Raw genomic sequence first — 15,352 nt, 5'->3', positions numbered from 1 at the left:
AACATGGAAAAGAAAATAAGATGATACCTTTTTTATTGGACATAACTTAATACATTTCTTGATTAGCTTTCGAAGGTTGCCCTTCTTCTTCCTCAGATCGGAAATAAGCAAATGAGGTAGCAGATAGTATATATAAGAGAAACATCAAAGCATTACTTTGACAGTCTGACAGAGTGGGAGGGTGGGGGTATGCATGGGGACATCAAAGCATTTCATTGATATTCTAACAGAATGGGTGTTGGTAGGTGAGAGGAGGGTAATAAACAGAGAAATACAGCTTTATGTTTTATAATGAGTTAGAAAACCCAGATCCTTATTAAGTCCTGTTTGTTGGGTGTCAAAATATTCAATCATTCTTATTTCAAAGATCTTACGTTCCTGTATTGTTTTAAAATTACCTTTCCGATCTGAGGAAGAAGGGCAATCTTCGAAAGCTAATCAAGAAATGTATTAAGTTATGTCCAATAAAAAAGGTATCATCTTATTTTCTTTTCCATGTTTTATTTTGTTTGATTTCTATTGATAACCTTTAAGAGTGGACTAACACGGCTACCACACCTCTCAAATAATCCTGAATGAGGTAGATGTTGAGAGTATCTGATCGCTGTGTCACAAAGGTTAGGAACCCCAGAGCAGGGCCACCGAGAGACTGGGCCGGGCCTGGGGCAAGGCCGCCCCTGGGGCTCCGCCGCTGCCCCCCCCCCCAGGTCGTCATCGTCATCGCTGCCTCCCCCCAAGGTCGTCGTCGTCGCTGCCCCCCTCCGTCCACCACCAGGCTTGGCACCCCTGAATTCAAATCATAGCGCCTCACCTCGACCTCGCTCAGTGTGAAAGAAGCGCAGCAGCGGCAGTCTGCAGATCTCCTCCCTTCGGGCCTTCCCTCCCGCCCTCGAGGGACTGGGGAATTTTGTCCCCCCTGTCCCCCCCCTCGACGGCCCTGCCCCAGAGTAGTACTGAATATCAGTAACATAGTAAATGACAGCAGACAAAGACCAATTCCTGACCAACAAACCTTGTTCTTTAAAATTTATATAGCTTACCCTCTGATATGAATCTTAGGAGGATATGTGATTTATCAATATTATTATAACTACTAGTAAAAAAGGCCCGTTTCTGAAACCAATAAAACGGGCGCTAGCAAGGTATTGCCTTTCAGCAATTAATGTTTTGAAAGGGATTGTTAGGATAAATGTGTTCTCACCCTCCCTCCGTCCCTCCGAGTTCCAGGGCCGTCTCCCCCCCCCCCTCCCTCTGACTTCCAGGGTCGTCCCCTCCCTCCCAGTTCCAGGGTTCCCCTCTCTCCAAGTTCCAGGGTCCCCCCTCCAAGTTCCAGGGTCCCCCCTCCCTCCCTCCCTGTTCCAGGGTCCCCCCTCCCTCCGAGTTCCAGGGTCCCCCCTCCCTCCAAGTTCCAGGGTCCTCCCCCCTCCCTCCCTCCCTAGTTGTGTGTTGGAGGACGTTTGTTAGGGAGGCTGCAAGTTGATTTTTTGGGTGTGTGTTTGCAGCGCTATTATGATCCAGTACTTTTGTGGGTGTGTGTAACTTGGAGGGAGGTTGGTTGAGGTGCCGGGGACATTGGGACAGTGGGTAGTTTTGTCTGGGAGGGCGTTTGTTAGGGAGGCTGTAACTGTGTTTCTGGGTGTCTGTTTGCGCCGTCACATACCGAGACAAGAGCATGGGCATCCAAATAGTATTCTCCTTCTAGCGATGTTCCTCATCTCCGTGCTGCAGAGAAAGTGACCGGTTATGCTGGTCATTCTCCTCCCTTGTTCCCATGCAGTTGCTAGTGATTGGTCCGTCATGCGTCTGACGTCTCCTTCCGTTCCCTGGCAGCGGTTCGGCGATTCCTTCATTGTCAGCTGCTGATAGTGCTTCCTTTTTTCATGCAGGTCGTTCTCATAGGTCCGTGATGCGTCTGACGTCACGTTTCGTGGTGTAGCAACGGGTGAGCGATGCGATTCGGTGAGTGTCAGTGCTCCGCCCTCGACGTCATCACGTTGTGACGCGAGGGCGGGGCAGACACTCATGGGCAAACAGCGATCTACACAACTACAGACTTAGAACTTTGAAGCTTCTGGCTTCATTAGAACATTGGAGGTGCGTTTTATATAGAGAGATTATTAAGCGGGAAGGAGAAACTCTCAGTTTTATGTGCCTGAACTCCTGATTCAAAAAGCTGTCATTAATGAAAATGCCTTATTTTGGCCATTCATTCAAACTCAGTGTACCACCAGCAGCAGTCCCCAGTACACCAAGCTTGAATGAATGACCAAAATAAAGCATTTTCATTAATGACAGCTTTTTGAACCAGGGATTCCGGCGCATAAAACTGTTTCCGTCTCAATAATAATAATAATATTGATAATCACATTTATTCCTAAGACTCATGTTAGAGGGCAAGCTGAATAAGGTTTGAGGGCCGATAAAAACTAGCATGGCCCATCCAGTTTGTCCAGAAAGGCGGCCAGGGACGTACCTTTGTCTTTAGGGTTGTAACTGATGCCAACTGCAATGTGCCCCCCCTTTTTTTATTGTTTTAAGGGCAAAAGTTAATTTTGCCTGTGAGTGGAAATGCTCTATACTTTTATTCATTCTTCGTGCTATATAGGGAGCCTCTGGGTTTATAACCCAAAACAGGGCCGCTGAGAGACTAAACCGGGGCAGGGCTGCCGCTGCCAGTCCCAGGGCAGGGCCGCTGCCACCCCCCCCCCCAAAATAGTCCGCTGCTGCCCCCCATCGCTTGAGCTGCCCCATGATCGCTGCTGGTGCCCCCCCGATTGCTGCCGCTGCTTCCCCCCCCCCCCCCCCCCCGATTGCTACCTCTGCTGAAATCCCTCGGCTGGCGAGGATCCCAGGCCCTGCCAGCAGAAGACGCCTTCTTCCTCCAGCGCTGACTGCCTGCTCCTGCGGCTGCTTTTCCTCTCGGGGCATGCTTGGTTTCAAATTTTTTTTAGGTATATTAAAAGCAGGAAGCTGGCAAAAGAATCGGTTGGACTGCTAGATGACCGAGGGGTAAAAGGGGCGATCGGGGAAGCCAAAGCCATAGTGAAGAGATTAAATGAATTCTTTGCTTCGGTCTTCACCGAGGAAGATTTGGGAGAGATACCAGTTCCAGAAATGGTATTTAAAGCTGACGAGTCGGAGAAACTGAATGAAATCTCTATAAACCTAGAGGATGTAATTGGGCAGTTCTACAAATTGAAGAGTAGCAAATCTCCTGGACTGGATGGTATTCATCCCAGAGTACTGATAGAACTGAAAAATGAACTTGCGGAACTACTGTTAGTAATATGTAATTTATCCTTAAAATCGAGCATGGTACCGGAACATTGGAGGATGACCAATGTAACGCCGATTTTTAAAAAGTTCCAGGGGAGATCCGGGAAATTATAGACCAATAAGTCTGACGTCAGGGCCGGGCAAAATGGTAGAGACTATTATAAAGAACAAAATTACAGAGCATATTCAAAAGCATGGATTAATGAGACAAACCCAACATGGATTTAGTGAAGGGAAATCTTGCCTCACCAATCTATTACATTTCCTTGAAGGGGTGAACAAACATGGATAAAGGTGAACCGGTTGATCGGTGTATCTGGATTTTCAGAAGGCATTTGACAAAGTACCTCATGAAAGACTCCAGAGGAAATTGGAGAGTCATGGGATAGGAGGTAGTGTCCTATTGTGGATTAAAAACTGGTTAAAAGATAGAAAACAGAGAGTATTTATTTATTTATTTATTGCATTTGTATCCCACATTTTCCCACCTATTTGCGGGTTCAGTGTGGCTTACAATACATTGTGAGTCATGGAATTACATTGGTTACAATATGGTTATGGGTTATATTGAGAAGAGTTATGGGAAGACAGTCGAAGTCATACATGTTTTGGGAAAACAAGTCAAAGTCAAACATAGTTTGGGAATGGAACAGTAGAATGTAACAATGGGGAAGTGATCGGCGATAGAACAATGGCGAGAGAACATTAGGGTATAACAGTTCCATCTGTGGGTAGGGTTTTAAGTGTGGTGAGATTAAGGGGAAGAGAGATCAGAAGAGAGTGTATTGCCCTATCTCTGTTAGTGCGTAAGGACTTCATATGTTTTGATTCTTGCCATAGCTTTTCTCGAAGAGGTGAGTTTTCAATAGTTTGCGGAAGTGGGTTAGTTCATAAATCATTTTCAGGTTGCGTGGTAGTGTATTCCAGAATTTCGTGCTTGTGTAAGAGAAGGTTGAGGCATGCAGTGCTTTGTATTTTATGCCTTTGCAGGGTTAAATGGTTAGTATTCTCAATGGAGAAGGGTAGTTAGTGGGGTTCCCCAGGGGTCTGTGCTGGGACCGCTGCTTTTTAACATATTTATAAATGAGATGGGAGTAACTAGTGAGGTAATTAAATTTGCTGATGACACAAAGTTATTCAAAGTCGTTAAATCACAGGATGATTGTGAAAAATTACAAGAGGACCTTACAAGATTGGGCGTCTAAATTTGCAGATGACGTTTAATGTGAGCAAGTGCAAAGCGATGCATGTGGGAAAGAGGAACCCAAATTATAGCTATGTCATGCAAGGTTCCACGTTAGGAATCACAGACCAAGAAATGGATCTAGGTGTCATCATTGACTTGATATGTTGAAACCTTCTGCTCAGTGTGCTGCTGCGGCTAAGAAAGCAAATATAATGTTAGGCATTATTAGGAAAGGAGTGGAAATCAAAAATGAGGATGTTATAATGTCTTTGTATCGCTCCATGGTGCGACCGCACCTCAAATATTGTGTTCAGTTCTGGTCGCTGTATCTCAAAAAAGATATAGTGGAATTAGAAAAGGTGCAGAGAAGGGCGACGAAAATAATAAAGGGGATGGGATGACTTCCCTATGAGAAAAGGCTAAAGCGGCTAGGGCTCTTTATCTTGGAGAAAAGATGGCTATGATAGAGGTCTATAAAATAATGAGTGGAGTGGAACGGGTAGACTTGAAGGGTCTGTTTACGCTTTCCAAAAATACTAGGACTAGGGGACATGCAATGAAGCTACAAAGTAGTAAATTTAAAACAAATCGGAGATGTTTCTTCACTCAACGTGTAATTAAACTCTGGAATTTGTTGCCAGAGAAGTGGTAAAGGCGGTTAGTTTAGCAGAATTTTAAAAAGGTTTAGACGGCTTCCTAAAGGAAAAGTCCATAGACCATTAATTAAATTGGACTTGGGGAAAATCCACTGCTTATTTCTGGGCTAAGCAGCATAAAATGTTTTGTACTTTTTTGGGATCTTGCCAGGTATTTGTGACGTGGATTGGCCACTGTTGGAAACAGGATGCTGGGCTTGATGGACCTTTGGTGTTTCCCAGTATGGCAATACTTATGTACTTCTGCGGGCAGTTTCTGTGATGACATCAGATGCCCGGAGCTCCGTTTGAGGGGAGGGCTGCCATAGCTTCTTTGCCTTGCAACAGGTCTCTGTGCTACTCTCGTAGTGCTTCAGCTTCCATCGTCCAGCTTCAGCTTTCATCATCCAGCTTCAGCTTTCAACTCCAGTACACCTTCACCTCTTTGTTCCTGCTTGCTCAAGCCTTTGTGATTCGCCTACCGTCAGTTGGAGCCTACCTGACCTCCAGGTTAGTTGGGCGGTACTAATCCAACTATGGTCCAAGGGCTCACCGACCCCAGGGCGTGATGAAACCAAGGAGCTCATTTTAGAAGCACGTACAGATATACCTAGTAGCCTTTTTCACGTTTAGATTGGCAATTTCAGGAAGCTGCTATGCACACCTGTAGAGTCTTGGGATATAGACAGTTTAAGGGTGTGTGTTTTGGGTGGGCTGAAAAAGTATCCATATATTTCTCCTTTTATAATGGGAATACCTGTATACTTCTAGAATTTTGTGCTCAGCTTTTGCACCTGCCCTTAGGCACACAAGTGCCAGCTGCCTGACCTTTGGGACCTGCTGTCTTCACCTGTTATTCAGGGGCAATTGTGACAAGTTCTCTGGTGTCAGCCACCATTTCCAAAATGCTGATGGAAGTATTATTAACTGGTTTCTCTTGTACATGCATATCAGGGGCTTAGGTATGTGGGGCCACAGGGGCATGGGCCCCGTAGATTTGGCTCTGGCCCCCCACCTCCAACCCCCTCGACCCCCCCCTCCCGCCGCCAACCCGCCGCCGCTGTCGGGTACCTTTGCTGGCGGGGGTCCCCACCACCCCCCCCAGCCGAAGTCCTCTTCTCTGACGCATCCGCGTTGCTGATCTGCAAGGGCAGGCTTCTGTTTCTGTGAGTCTGACGTCCTGCACGTACTCACAGAAACAGAAGCCTGCCCTTGCAGATCAGCAATGCGGATGCGCCGGAGAAGAAGACTTCGGCTGGCGGGGGTTGGGGACCCCCGCCAGCAAAGGTACCCGACAGTGGCGGGGGGAAGAGGGGGTCGAAAGGGTTGGCGCTGGGGGGGATCAAAGGTGGTGGTGGTGGCGGCAGGGAGGTCAAATATGGGGGGGGGAGGGTTAAAAATGGCTGGGGGGGGGGCTAAAATGTGCCCCCTCACCTCGGGCTCTGGACCCCTCTCCCACCAAATTCTGGCTACGCCCCTGACGCATATATTAAAAATGTGGCACATGTGTATAAACACCGACAAATATGTGTGTGTTGTGAAAGGGGAGCCTACATATGTAGATGAGGCACACATAAAGGCCTCAGATGATGGCTCTCTTTTTCTTTTTCTGTGTGTTTACATTGATAAAATGGGTGCTCTGGCTGTATGTGACAGCAGATACAATACACTCCAGCACGTCCTTATAAGCATTTTAGAAGAGGATCTGTAGTTGGCAGAAGCTTTGTAAGATACTAAGAGAATTGTGAACATCCCAACCTGGACATCTATTCAAGGTATTTATGTCCCGCTAGGATCAATACTGAATCTGAACAGGTTACATAAATTCAAGGACATTCCTTTAAAATCAAGAAAGTCCTACAGAATTATTCATTCGAGTACTTATTAAAAAGATAAGTTTTCAATCCATTACGGAACCGCAGATAACCAAAACTTGTCCGAATTTGTACTGGTAAAGAATTCCACAGTTTACTAGCTCGGAAAATAAAAGATCCATCATGAAATAACTTATACCGGACTTTTTTTAACAGATGGAAATCACAATTGTAAGGCTGAAGAAACGGGAATTCACTCTGAAATCTGGATAAGCTGTCAGCTGTGGGAGAAAAGAGGAACGGTTCCCCTGTAATGTACAATGCAAGCCATCTTAAAAAATATGTATGTGCAGAAATTGGCAGCCAATGTAAGCTTCTTAACAAAGGTGTCACATGATCATAACAAGAGCAGCCATTGGTCATTTTGGCTGCAGTATCTATATATATAAAAGGCACCTCCAACATTCCAATGAAGCCTCAAGCCGGATGAGGCGCCCGAGATATCCGGTTTGGCCTGCAGTTACTGTAGCTCCGCCCTCGCGTCAAAACGCGATGACGTCGAGGGCAGCAAAGGCACAACGCACGAGTTCCAGAGATTCAGCAGCGGGGAGAGCGCTGTGAACTTTCATCACAAACTCGCAACCAAGGGAGGGAGAGGGGGGGGTGTGGAACTCAGAAGGGAGGGACGGAGGGGGGGTCTGGAACTCGGGAGGGAGGATGGGGGGGGGGTTACCTTGCTAGCGCCCGTTTCATTTTTTTCCGAAACGGGCATTTCTTACTAGTTTTGTAATAATTGCAGCAGCCCTTTAATTAATCTTGAACTTAGTCCACAAAACACTACAATATTCTGTGCAAAATAGGGCGTCCCAGCTGTATCACAACGTAAGAATACTTGCAGTAGATACAGAGGGCAGTAATGTGAACTGTGCTGGGTAACAGAAATGTAGGGGAAGGGGAGTGGGGTGGAGGGGAGGGGAGGAGTAGCCTAATGGTTAGTGCATTGGGCTGAGAACCTGGGGAATTGGGCTTGATTCCCACTGCAGCTCTCCTTGCGACCCTGGGCAAGTCACCTAACCCTGTATATAATGTGTATAGCACTCCGTACGCCTAGTAGTGCTATAGAAATGATCAGTATGAAAGTAGAAGCCTCACAGCTAGGTTTAAGTATGAGAGCTCATCTTACCCTAAACAGCAGAAATACCAAAACTGAGTTGGAGAAGAAGCATTATCCCACAGGAGATCAGTCATGTACAGCTGACGGTGGGGTGGGCAAGCTTTATACACCGAGGGTCGCATGAATGGGCTGCACATAGAAAATTAAGAAATGCGCCATATAATTCACTGCCAACAAAACTCATTGTGATGATTGAATGGACATAAATTGTCACCAGGATGATCAGTTACCATATACTTCTGTCTTTCCAAACACTGTCAAACGAGTCTTGTCCGAGAGGAAGTGACGTCACCGACGGAGATGGCAGCCCAAATGAGTCTTGTCCCGCTGTTGTATCCTTCAACAGTTCTACTGACAATAAAACTCTGATAATGGCATCTTGTGTGGGCCATTTTCTGTTTATACTTTTCATGGCCTCGCAGGCTGCATAAAATTCAATGGTGGACTACAGGTTGTCCCCCACCTTCCTGTGATAGGGTTAGAACCTTAACTAGAGCAGTATATATGGGAACAACCAAGGAGATCTGGAGGTTTGGTCCTTAACTCCCCTGCCTTCATTTACTTTGTTACTGTGTTTGTTAGTATTCTGGAAAGACTGACTTTATCCATCCCTTCCCCTGTCTCGACTTACTGAAACTTGTCATTTGTGTAAGAGTCATTCCTTGGGATTAACATTTCCAGCTGCTGCTGCACAAGCTTTCACCAAATGTGGCCAGAGAAGATCCTTGTTAGTGTCTGAAACTCAGAGGTCAACATGTCAGGTTTTTAAGCTGTTGTGCGGGTCCTTCTTCCTGTTCCAGGTCCCTGTAACGTTTGAGGACATCGCTGTCTATTTCTGCGAGGGTGAGTGGGAGACGTTAGCAGAATGGCAGAAGGAGCTTTACAAGGAGACCATGAAGGAGAATTATGAAACTCTGACGTCACTGGGTAAAGATTAGTTTTGTTCTATTATTTGAAGATTTATACCAAAATGTTGTGAATGTCTTCAGTTTGGGGTAAGAAGTAATCTAGAAGACTTGTTTCCAGTCTCTTGTAAAAGCCCCCAGTCTCCCGCAGTTCTGGAACAGAAGAAAGGGCCACAAAACTGGTCCTTCCCACAGAATTCATCATTCTTTGTGGAATCATCATGGTTCATGGAAGGCTAGCTTGCTGGTAATGGGCAGTTCCCCTGTATCTCCCTGTTTCTCTGCTGTTATCCCCCCTCTCTTGGTTTCTAGGCCAGGACTGTCTCGCTTTGTATGTGGTTTCAAGTGTGACAGATACTCTGGGCCTGGAAGCAGAGGGGGAGGAGGATGCTTACAACCTTTGTTTTTCTGATGGTCTTCTACTATCAATAAGCTGGGATGGGAGGGTGAGGAAGGAGTATAGGGACAAGGGAGAGTGAGTCAAGGAGGTAGTCGGTAGAGGATTGAGGGCTAGGGAAGTATGAGTGAATGACTGGGCGCAAGGGAGTAAAGGGACGCAAGCAAGATACTGCTTTGTAGCTTCATCGCATGCCCCCTAGTCCTACTATTTTTGGAAAGAGTAAACAAATGAATTATGTCTACCCGTTCCACTCCACTCATTATTTTATAGACCTCTATCATATCTCCCCTTTTCTCCAAGCTGAAGAGCCCTAGATGCTTCAGCCTTTCCTCATAGGGAAGTTGTCCCATCCTCTTTATTATTTTTGTCGCCCTTCTCTGTATCTTTTCTAATTCCATTATATCTTTTTGAGATGTGGCGACCAGAATTGAACACAATATTCGAGGTGATACAAAGGCATTATAACATCCTCACTTTTGTTTTCCATTCCTTTCCTAGGCACTTACTTTTCTTGATAGAATAGGCTTCAGATTGGTGCTTTCCTAGCACCATACTGGTTGCTTTATTTTATTTTATTTTTTTACCCGACGCTTTCCCACTCATGGCAGGCTCAATGCGGCTTACATATTATATACAGGTACTTATTTGTACCTGGGGCAATGGAGGGTTAAGTGACTTGCCCAGAGTCACAATTTGCTGCCTGTGCCTGAAGTGGGAATCAAACTCAATTCTTCAGTTCCCCAGGACCAGAGTCCACCACCCTAACCACTAGGTCACTCCCCCACTGTAACTTAATTTAATTTGTAAATTTCTATTCTGCTTAACCAATACCAATGGCTCAAGGCGGATTACAGAGAACAAATTATACAATAACATTAGATAACATATCCCAGAATCCTCTCCTTCTAAACGTCCATTTTCTTTGGTTCATGTGTCACAATTCAAGAGAAAGAGACTTCTCTTGTACTTCTTATACCTCACAGTTTTGCACAGCTCCCTTTTTAACCATAGATCTGCAGTTGTAATGAGAATCAAGTTCTTAGATTTTGAGACTCTGGCAACCTAAGCTGGTTATTCTCCTCTCCCCATTTTATTTTATTTTTGTTACATTTGTACCCCACTCATGGCAGGCTCAATGCGGCTTACATGGGGCAATGGAGGGTTAAGTGACTTGTCCAGAGTCACAAGCAGCTGCCTGTGCCTGAAGTGGGAATCAAACTCAGTTCCTCAGTTCCCCAGGACCAAAGTCCACCACCCTAACCACTAAACCACTCCTCCACTCAAGCTTTAATGTTTCATCAAATGACATCGCCTATACTGTATTTATTGGCATCAGTTAACATTTCTCCATCCATTCAGAAGCAGCTTCACATTATTCAGATTTTACTCTGTATAAATATTTAGTGTAAAAAATCATTTTCCTTAATTTAGGAGAAAACTGATGTAATCTTTTGGACTTTGAACAGATTCTTCATCTGAGAAACCTTCTCTTATATCAAAGATTGAGCGGGAGGAAGATCCGTGTGTCAGAGACCAGCAAGACCCAAGAGACAGAAGGAGACTGAGAAGCTGCTGGAGAGGTGGGACAGCTCGGGGACAGGAGAGGAATCCTGGGCAGCCTTGGGGAGGGGCCATCTCTCTATCTGTATTGGGGGGGGGGGGGGGGGTGTTTCCTTAATAATTTTTGTTTGTGCTGGCATTTTCTGTGCTTAATGTTTGCTGGATTCCTGAGGTTGGCCATATATGTAAATGTGTGAATTGTTCAGACCATTAGAATATACATGCATTTGTGCACATAGCACCTAAACACTGTTCTGAAAAGCGCGGTTCTGAAAATATGCTCCTATCTTGCGTAGTGCGTATTTACAAGGCGGAGCCTGGGCAGGGCATGAGTGGGGCATACATTTATGCCCATAGCATGTAGAATATTAAAGTATAAAGCATTTAGACGCCCACAGATACAGCAGATCTATGGCTGTGTAAGTGCCTGCACTCAAATTGTAAATACAGTGCACTCCATTTAAGTGCACGTCGGATAAGCGCATGCTCTGTTTAACTGCATGCCGTACTTCGGTCCCGTTTTTGGCACCATCAATTTCTATGGGGACAAACTTCGGTTTAGCGCACCACTGATAAGTGCAAGATTCACTTATATGCATGGTTTAAGACCGCTCCTCTGCAGGAAAGACTCCGCATAAGCGCACGCATGGAATATAGAAGCCGATTGGTGCGTGACAAAGGGGCGGTAAATTTGAAATCTGTTTGGTTAACTGCCACAGGCAGAAGAAGCGAAAGAATGTTGTTAGAGTGTACACTGGGGTTGTTGTCATCGTCGTGCAACTGTAAGACTTTAATACTGGCTGAATGAATAGAAGTTCTTAAAAAATTAGAAAACAAACAAAGTCAAGCATCTATTGCTAAAGAATATAGTGTCAATCCCAGTCAAATTTCACATATCTTGAAGCAGAAAGACCAGCTTCTGGAATACTGGCAAAACAATACAAATCCACACCGGAAATGAAAACGGGCGGGAAAAGCTGAGGAGGTAGAAGATACTCTTCTTCGGTGGTTTTCTCAAGTCAGGAGCAGACAGTTTCCTGTCAGTGGTCCACTGCATATGGAGAAAGCTAATCAGCTAGCTGAAAGTCTTGGACTAACTTAATTCAAAGCCACTGTTGGATGGTTGAAAAGATGGAAGGAGAGGAACAACATAAAATGCAAGAAACAGCATGGTGAAAAACAAGACGCTGATGACTTTGGTGCTGAAAATTGGGTTGTTTCAGTTCTTCCTACCATCTTGAACGAGTTTGCACCTTGTGACGTTGGGAGTGAGAAGTTGGAACAACTCGTCATTGGAAAGAGCAAACAACCTCGTTGCTTCAAGAATGTTAAGCGACTTCCTGTGTCATACGAGGCTAATGCAAATTCATGGATGACTGGGGAAATTTGGAAGCAGTGGCTAAAGAAGTTAGACACTAGAATGCGGGCACAAAAGCATCAGATTTTGTTGCTTTGTGATAATTGTGCTGCACACAGTGATGACGTCAGGCTGTCTAACGTCAAGGTAGTCTTCCTGCCACCAAACACTACCTCTCTGGTCCAACCTATGGATCAGGGCATAATAGCCAATTTCAAACAACATTATCGGGCTCGTGCTACGTCGTCTGATAAACATTATGGATGACCAGGCTGGCAAGGATAAAGGTGCTGTTGAACTGGCTCGTAATCTATCACTGTTGGATTCCCTACATATGCAGAAAGAAGCCTGGAATCATGTTACACAGGCAACCATTGTGAACTGCTACAAGTGGGTAAGCTTTGTTAGGGATGTGGAGAGGGATGAAACAGATGCAGCTGCTGCAAACGTGTCAGATGAACAGGCTATTGACATCCCAGCCGGTGTTACTGAAGAGGAGTTTCATCACTACGTAGCTGTTGATTACGATCTACAAACAGCTGACGACAGCACTGATGTTGAGATATGCGCCTACACGCAGGCATTGGCTGATGATGAAACAGATGATGAAATGAGCAGCGAGGCACATGCTGACGAAATTCAACATCCTCCTGTCACTTTTGCAAGAGCGCTGGAGAGTCTCAACACCATGCGGGCCTATCTGGAGGCCACTGGATGTCAGTGCTATGACAGTTTTTACCGTCTGGCAGATGTAGTCTATGGAACTCACAGACACAAGAGTGTACAGAGGACTATGACTGATTACTTCAAGTAAGCCTAACGTCAGTAATGGAGACTGTATAACAGTTATCAGAGACTGTATAACGTCAGTTAACGGAGACTGTATACTGTTCATATAATAAACAGTACTGTACATATGTTTATCAAATGTCAATCTTCTTTGGGTCACAAAGGTTAAGTGCACGCTCCGGTTAACTGCATGTATATCTTTGGTCCCAAACCCTTGCACTTAAACGGATTGCACTGTAATCTTAAACCCAGCTGTTTAATCATTAAATCTGTTTGTAATAACACTTAGATCCAAACTTCTTTTTGTATTCCAACCATCTTGAAACTTTATTCTTAGAAAATATTTTTCAGCTTGTATCTTAATACTTTATTTATTTATTTATTTATTTATTTATTATTTATTTATTTATTTATTTAACACATTTATACCCCACATTTTCCCACCAATAGTAGGCTCAATGTGGCTTACAAGACCGTAGGGCAAACTACAGTTCAATTAAATAACATAACAATATAATACAGCTTCAATTTGTGTCACTTGCATATCTTCCATACAAGATTACATAAAATGCAATACACGGACCCCTCCACCTACATGCGGCATGCTTCGCAATTTGCTGCTTCAGGGTGTGGTCCGATATTCAACTAAAGTGCAAAATAGTTTTCTCTCATTGCATTGGTGTCTGCCATCTTTGTGCTTTGCACTCAAATTGTAGGCATAAGAACATAAGAATAGCCATACTGGGTCAAACCAATGGTCCATTTAATCCAGTATCATAAGTACACAAGTATTGCCATCAAGCCCAGCATCCTGTTTCTAACAGTGGGCAATCCAGGTCACAAGTACCTGTAAAGATCCTAAAAAAGTACAATACATTTTATGCTGCTTATAAGCAGTGAATTTTTTCCCAAGTCCATTTTAATAATGGTCTATGGACTTTTCCTTTAAGAAGTCATCAAACCTTTTATAAACCCCGCTAAGCTAATTACTTTTACTACATTCTCTGGTGACAAATTCCAGAGTTTAATTACACATTGAGTGAAGAAAATGTTTCTCCGATTTGTTTGAAATTTGCTACTTTGTAGCTTCATTGTGTGCCCCCTAGTCCTAGTATTTTTCGAAAGAGTAAACAATCGATTCACGTCTACCCGTTCCACTCCACTCATTATTTTATAGACCTCTATCATATCTCCCCTCAGCCATATTTTCTCCAAGATGAAGAGCCCTAGCCGCGTTAGCCTTTCCTCATAGGGAAGTCATCCCATCCCCTTTATCATTTTCGTTGCCCTTCTCTGTACCTTTTCTAATTCCACTATATCTTTTTTGAGATGCCGTGACCAGCATTGAACACGATATTTGAGGTGCGGTCACACCATGGAGTGATACAAAGGCATTAGAATGTCCTCATTTTGGTTTTCCATTCCTTTCCATTATCATTGTATTTGCTTTCTTAGGTGCTGCCGACGCCTAGATCCTTTCCTGGTCGGTGACTCCTAATGTGGAACCTTGAATCATGTAGCTATAACTCGGGTTCCTCTTTCACACATGCATCACTTTGCAGTTGCTCACATTAAACCTCATATGTAATTCCATAGTATGTAAGCTGCACTGAGCCTGCTACTGAGCAGGAAAGAGCGGGGTATAAATGTAACAAATAAATAAATAAATTTAGATGCCCAGTCTCATAAGGTTCTCTTTAATTTTTGACAATCCTCTTGAGATTTAACAACTTTGAATTACTTGGTGTCATCAGCAAATTTAATTACCTCACTGGTTACTCCCATCCCTAGATCATTTATAAATATGTTAAAAAGCAGTGCTCCCAGCACAGACCTCTGGGGAATCCCACTATCTACCGTTCTCCATTGAGAATACTGACCATTTAACCCTACTCTCTGTTTTCTATCTTTTAACCAGTTTTTAATCCACAATAGAACACTACCTCCTATCCCATGACTCTCCAATTTCCTCTGGAGTCTTTCATGAGATACTTTGTCAAATGCCTTTTGAAAATCCAGATACACAATATTGACCGGCTCACTTTTATCGACATGTTTGTTCACCCTTTCAAATGTAATAGATTGGTGAGGCAAGATTTTCCTTCACTAAATCCATGTTGGCTTTGTCTCATTAATCCATGCGTTTGAATATAGTCTGTACCATTGTCCGCACCCACGTCAGGCTCACTGGTCTGTAATTTCCCGGATCACCCCTGGAACCCTTTTTAAAAATCAGCTTTACATTGACCACCCTCT

The 15,352-nt window shown here is 44.3% G+C and overlaps 1 protein-coding gene across 1 annotated transcript in view; it reads left to right on the top strand.

The window, feature by feature from the left end:
• The window catches only part of LOC115464983 (oocyte zinc finger protein XlCOF20-like), a 32,260-nt gene that overhangs the window by 509 nt on the left and 16,399 nt on the right, over positions 1 to 15,352 (top strand). The window contains exons 2-3 of the mRNA XM_030195381.1: positions 8,886 to 9,012; positions 10,857 to 10,970. Coding sequence (XP_030051241.1) covers positions 8,886 to 9,012; positions 10,857 to 10,970 — 241 coding nt within the window. The remainder of the gene's footprint in view (positions 1 to 8,885; positions 9,013 to 10,856; positions 10,971 to 15,352) is intronic.

Source organism: Microcaecilia unicolor, chromosome 1, assembly GCF_901765095.1.
Source record: "Microcaecilia unicolor chromosome 1, aMicUni1.1, whole genome shotgun sequence".
NCBI classification, from domain to species: domain Eukaryota; kingdom Metazoa; phylum Chordata; class Amphibia; order Gymnophiona; family Siphonopidae; genus Microcaecilia; species Microcaecilia unicolor.
Note: the sequence above shows the minus strand (reverse complement) of the source record. Positions and strands in the feature narration are given on the sequence as shown.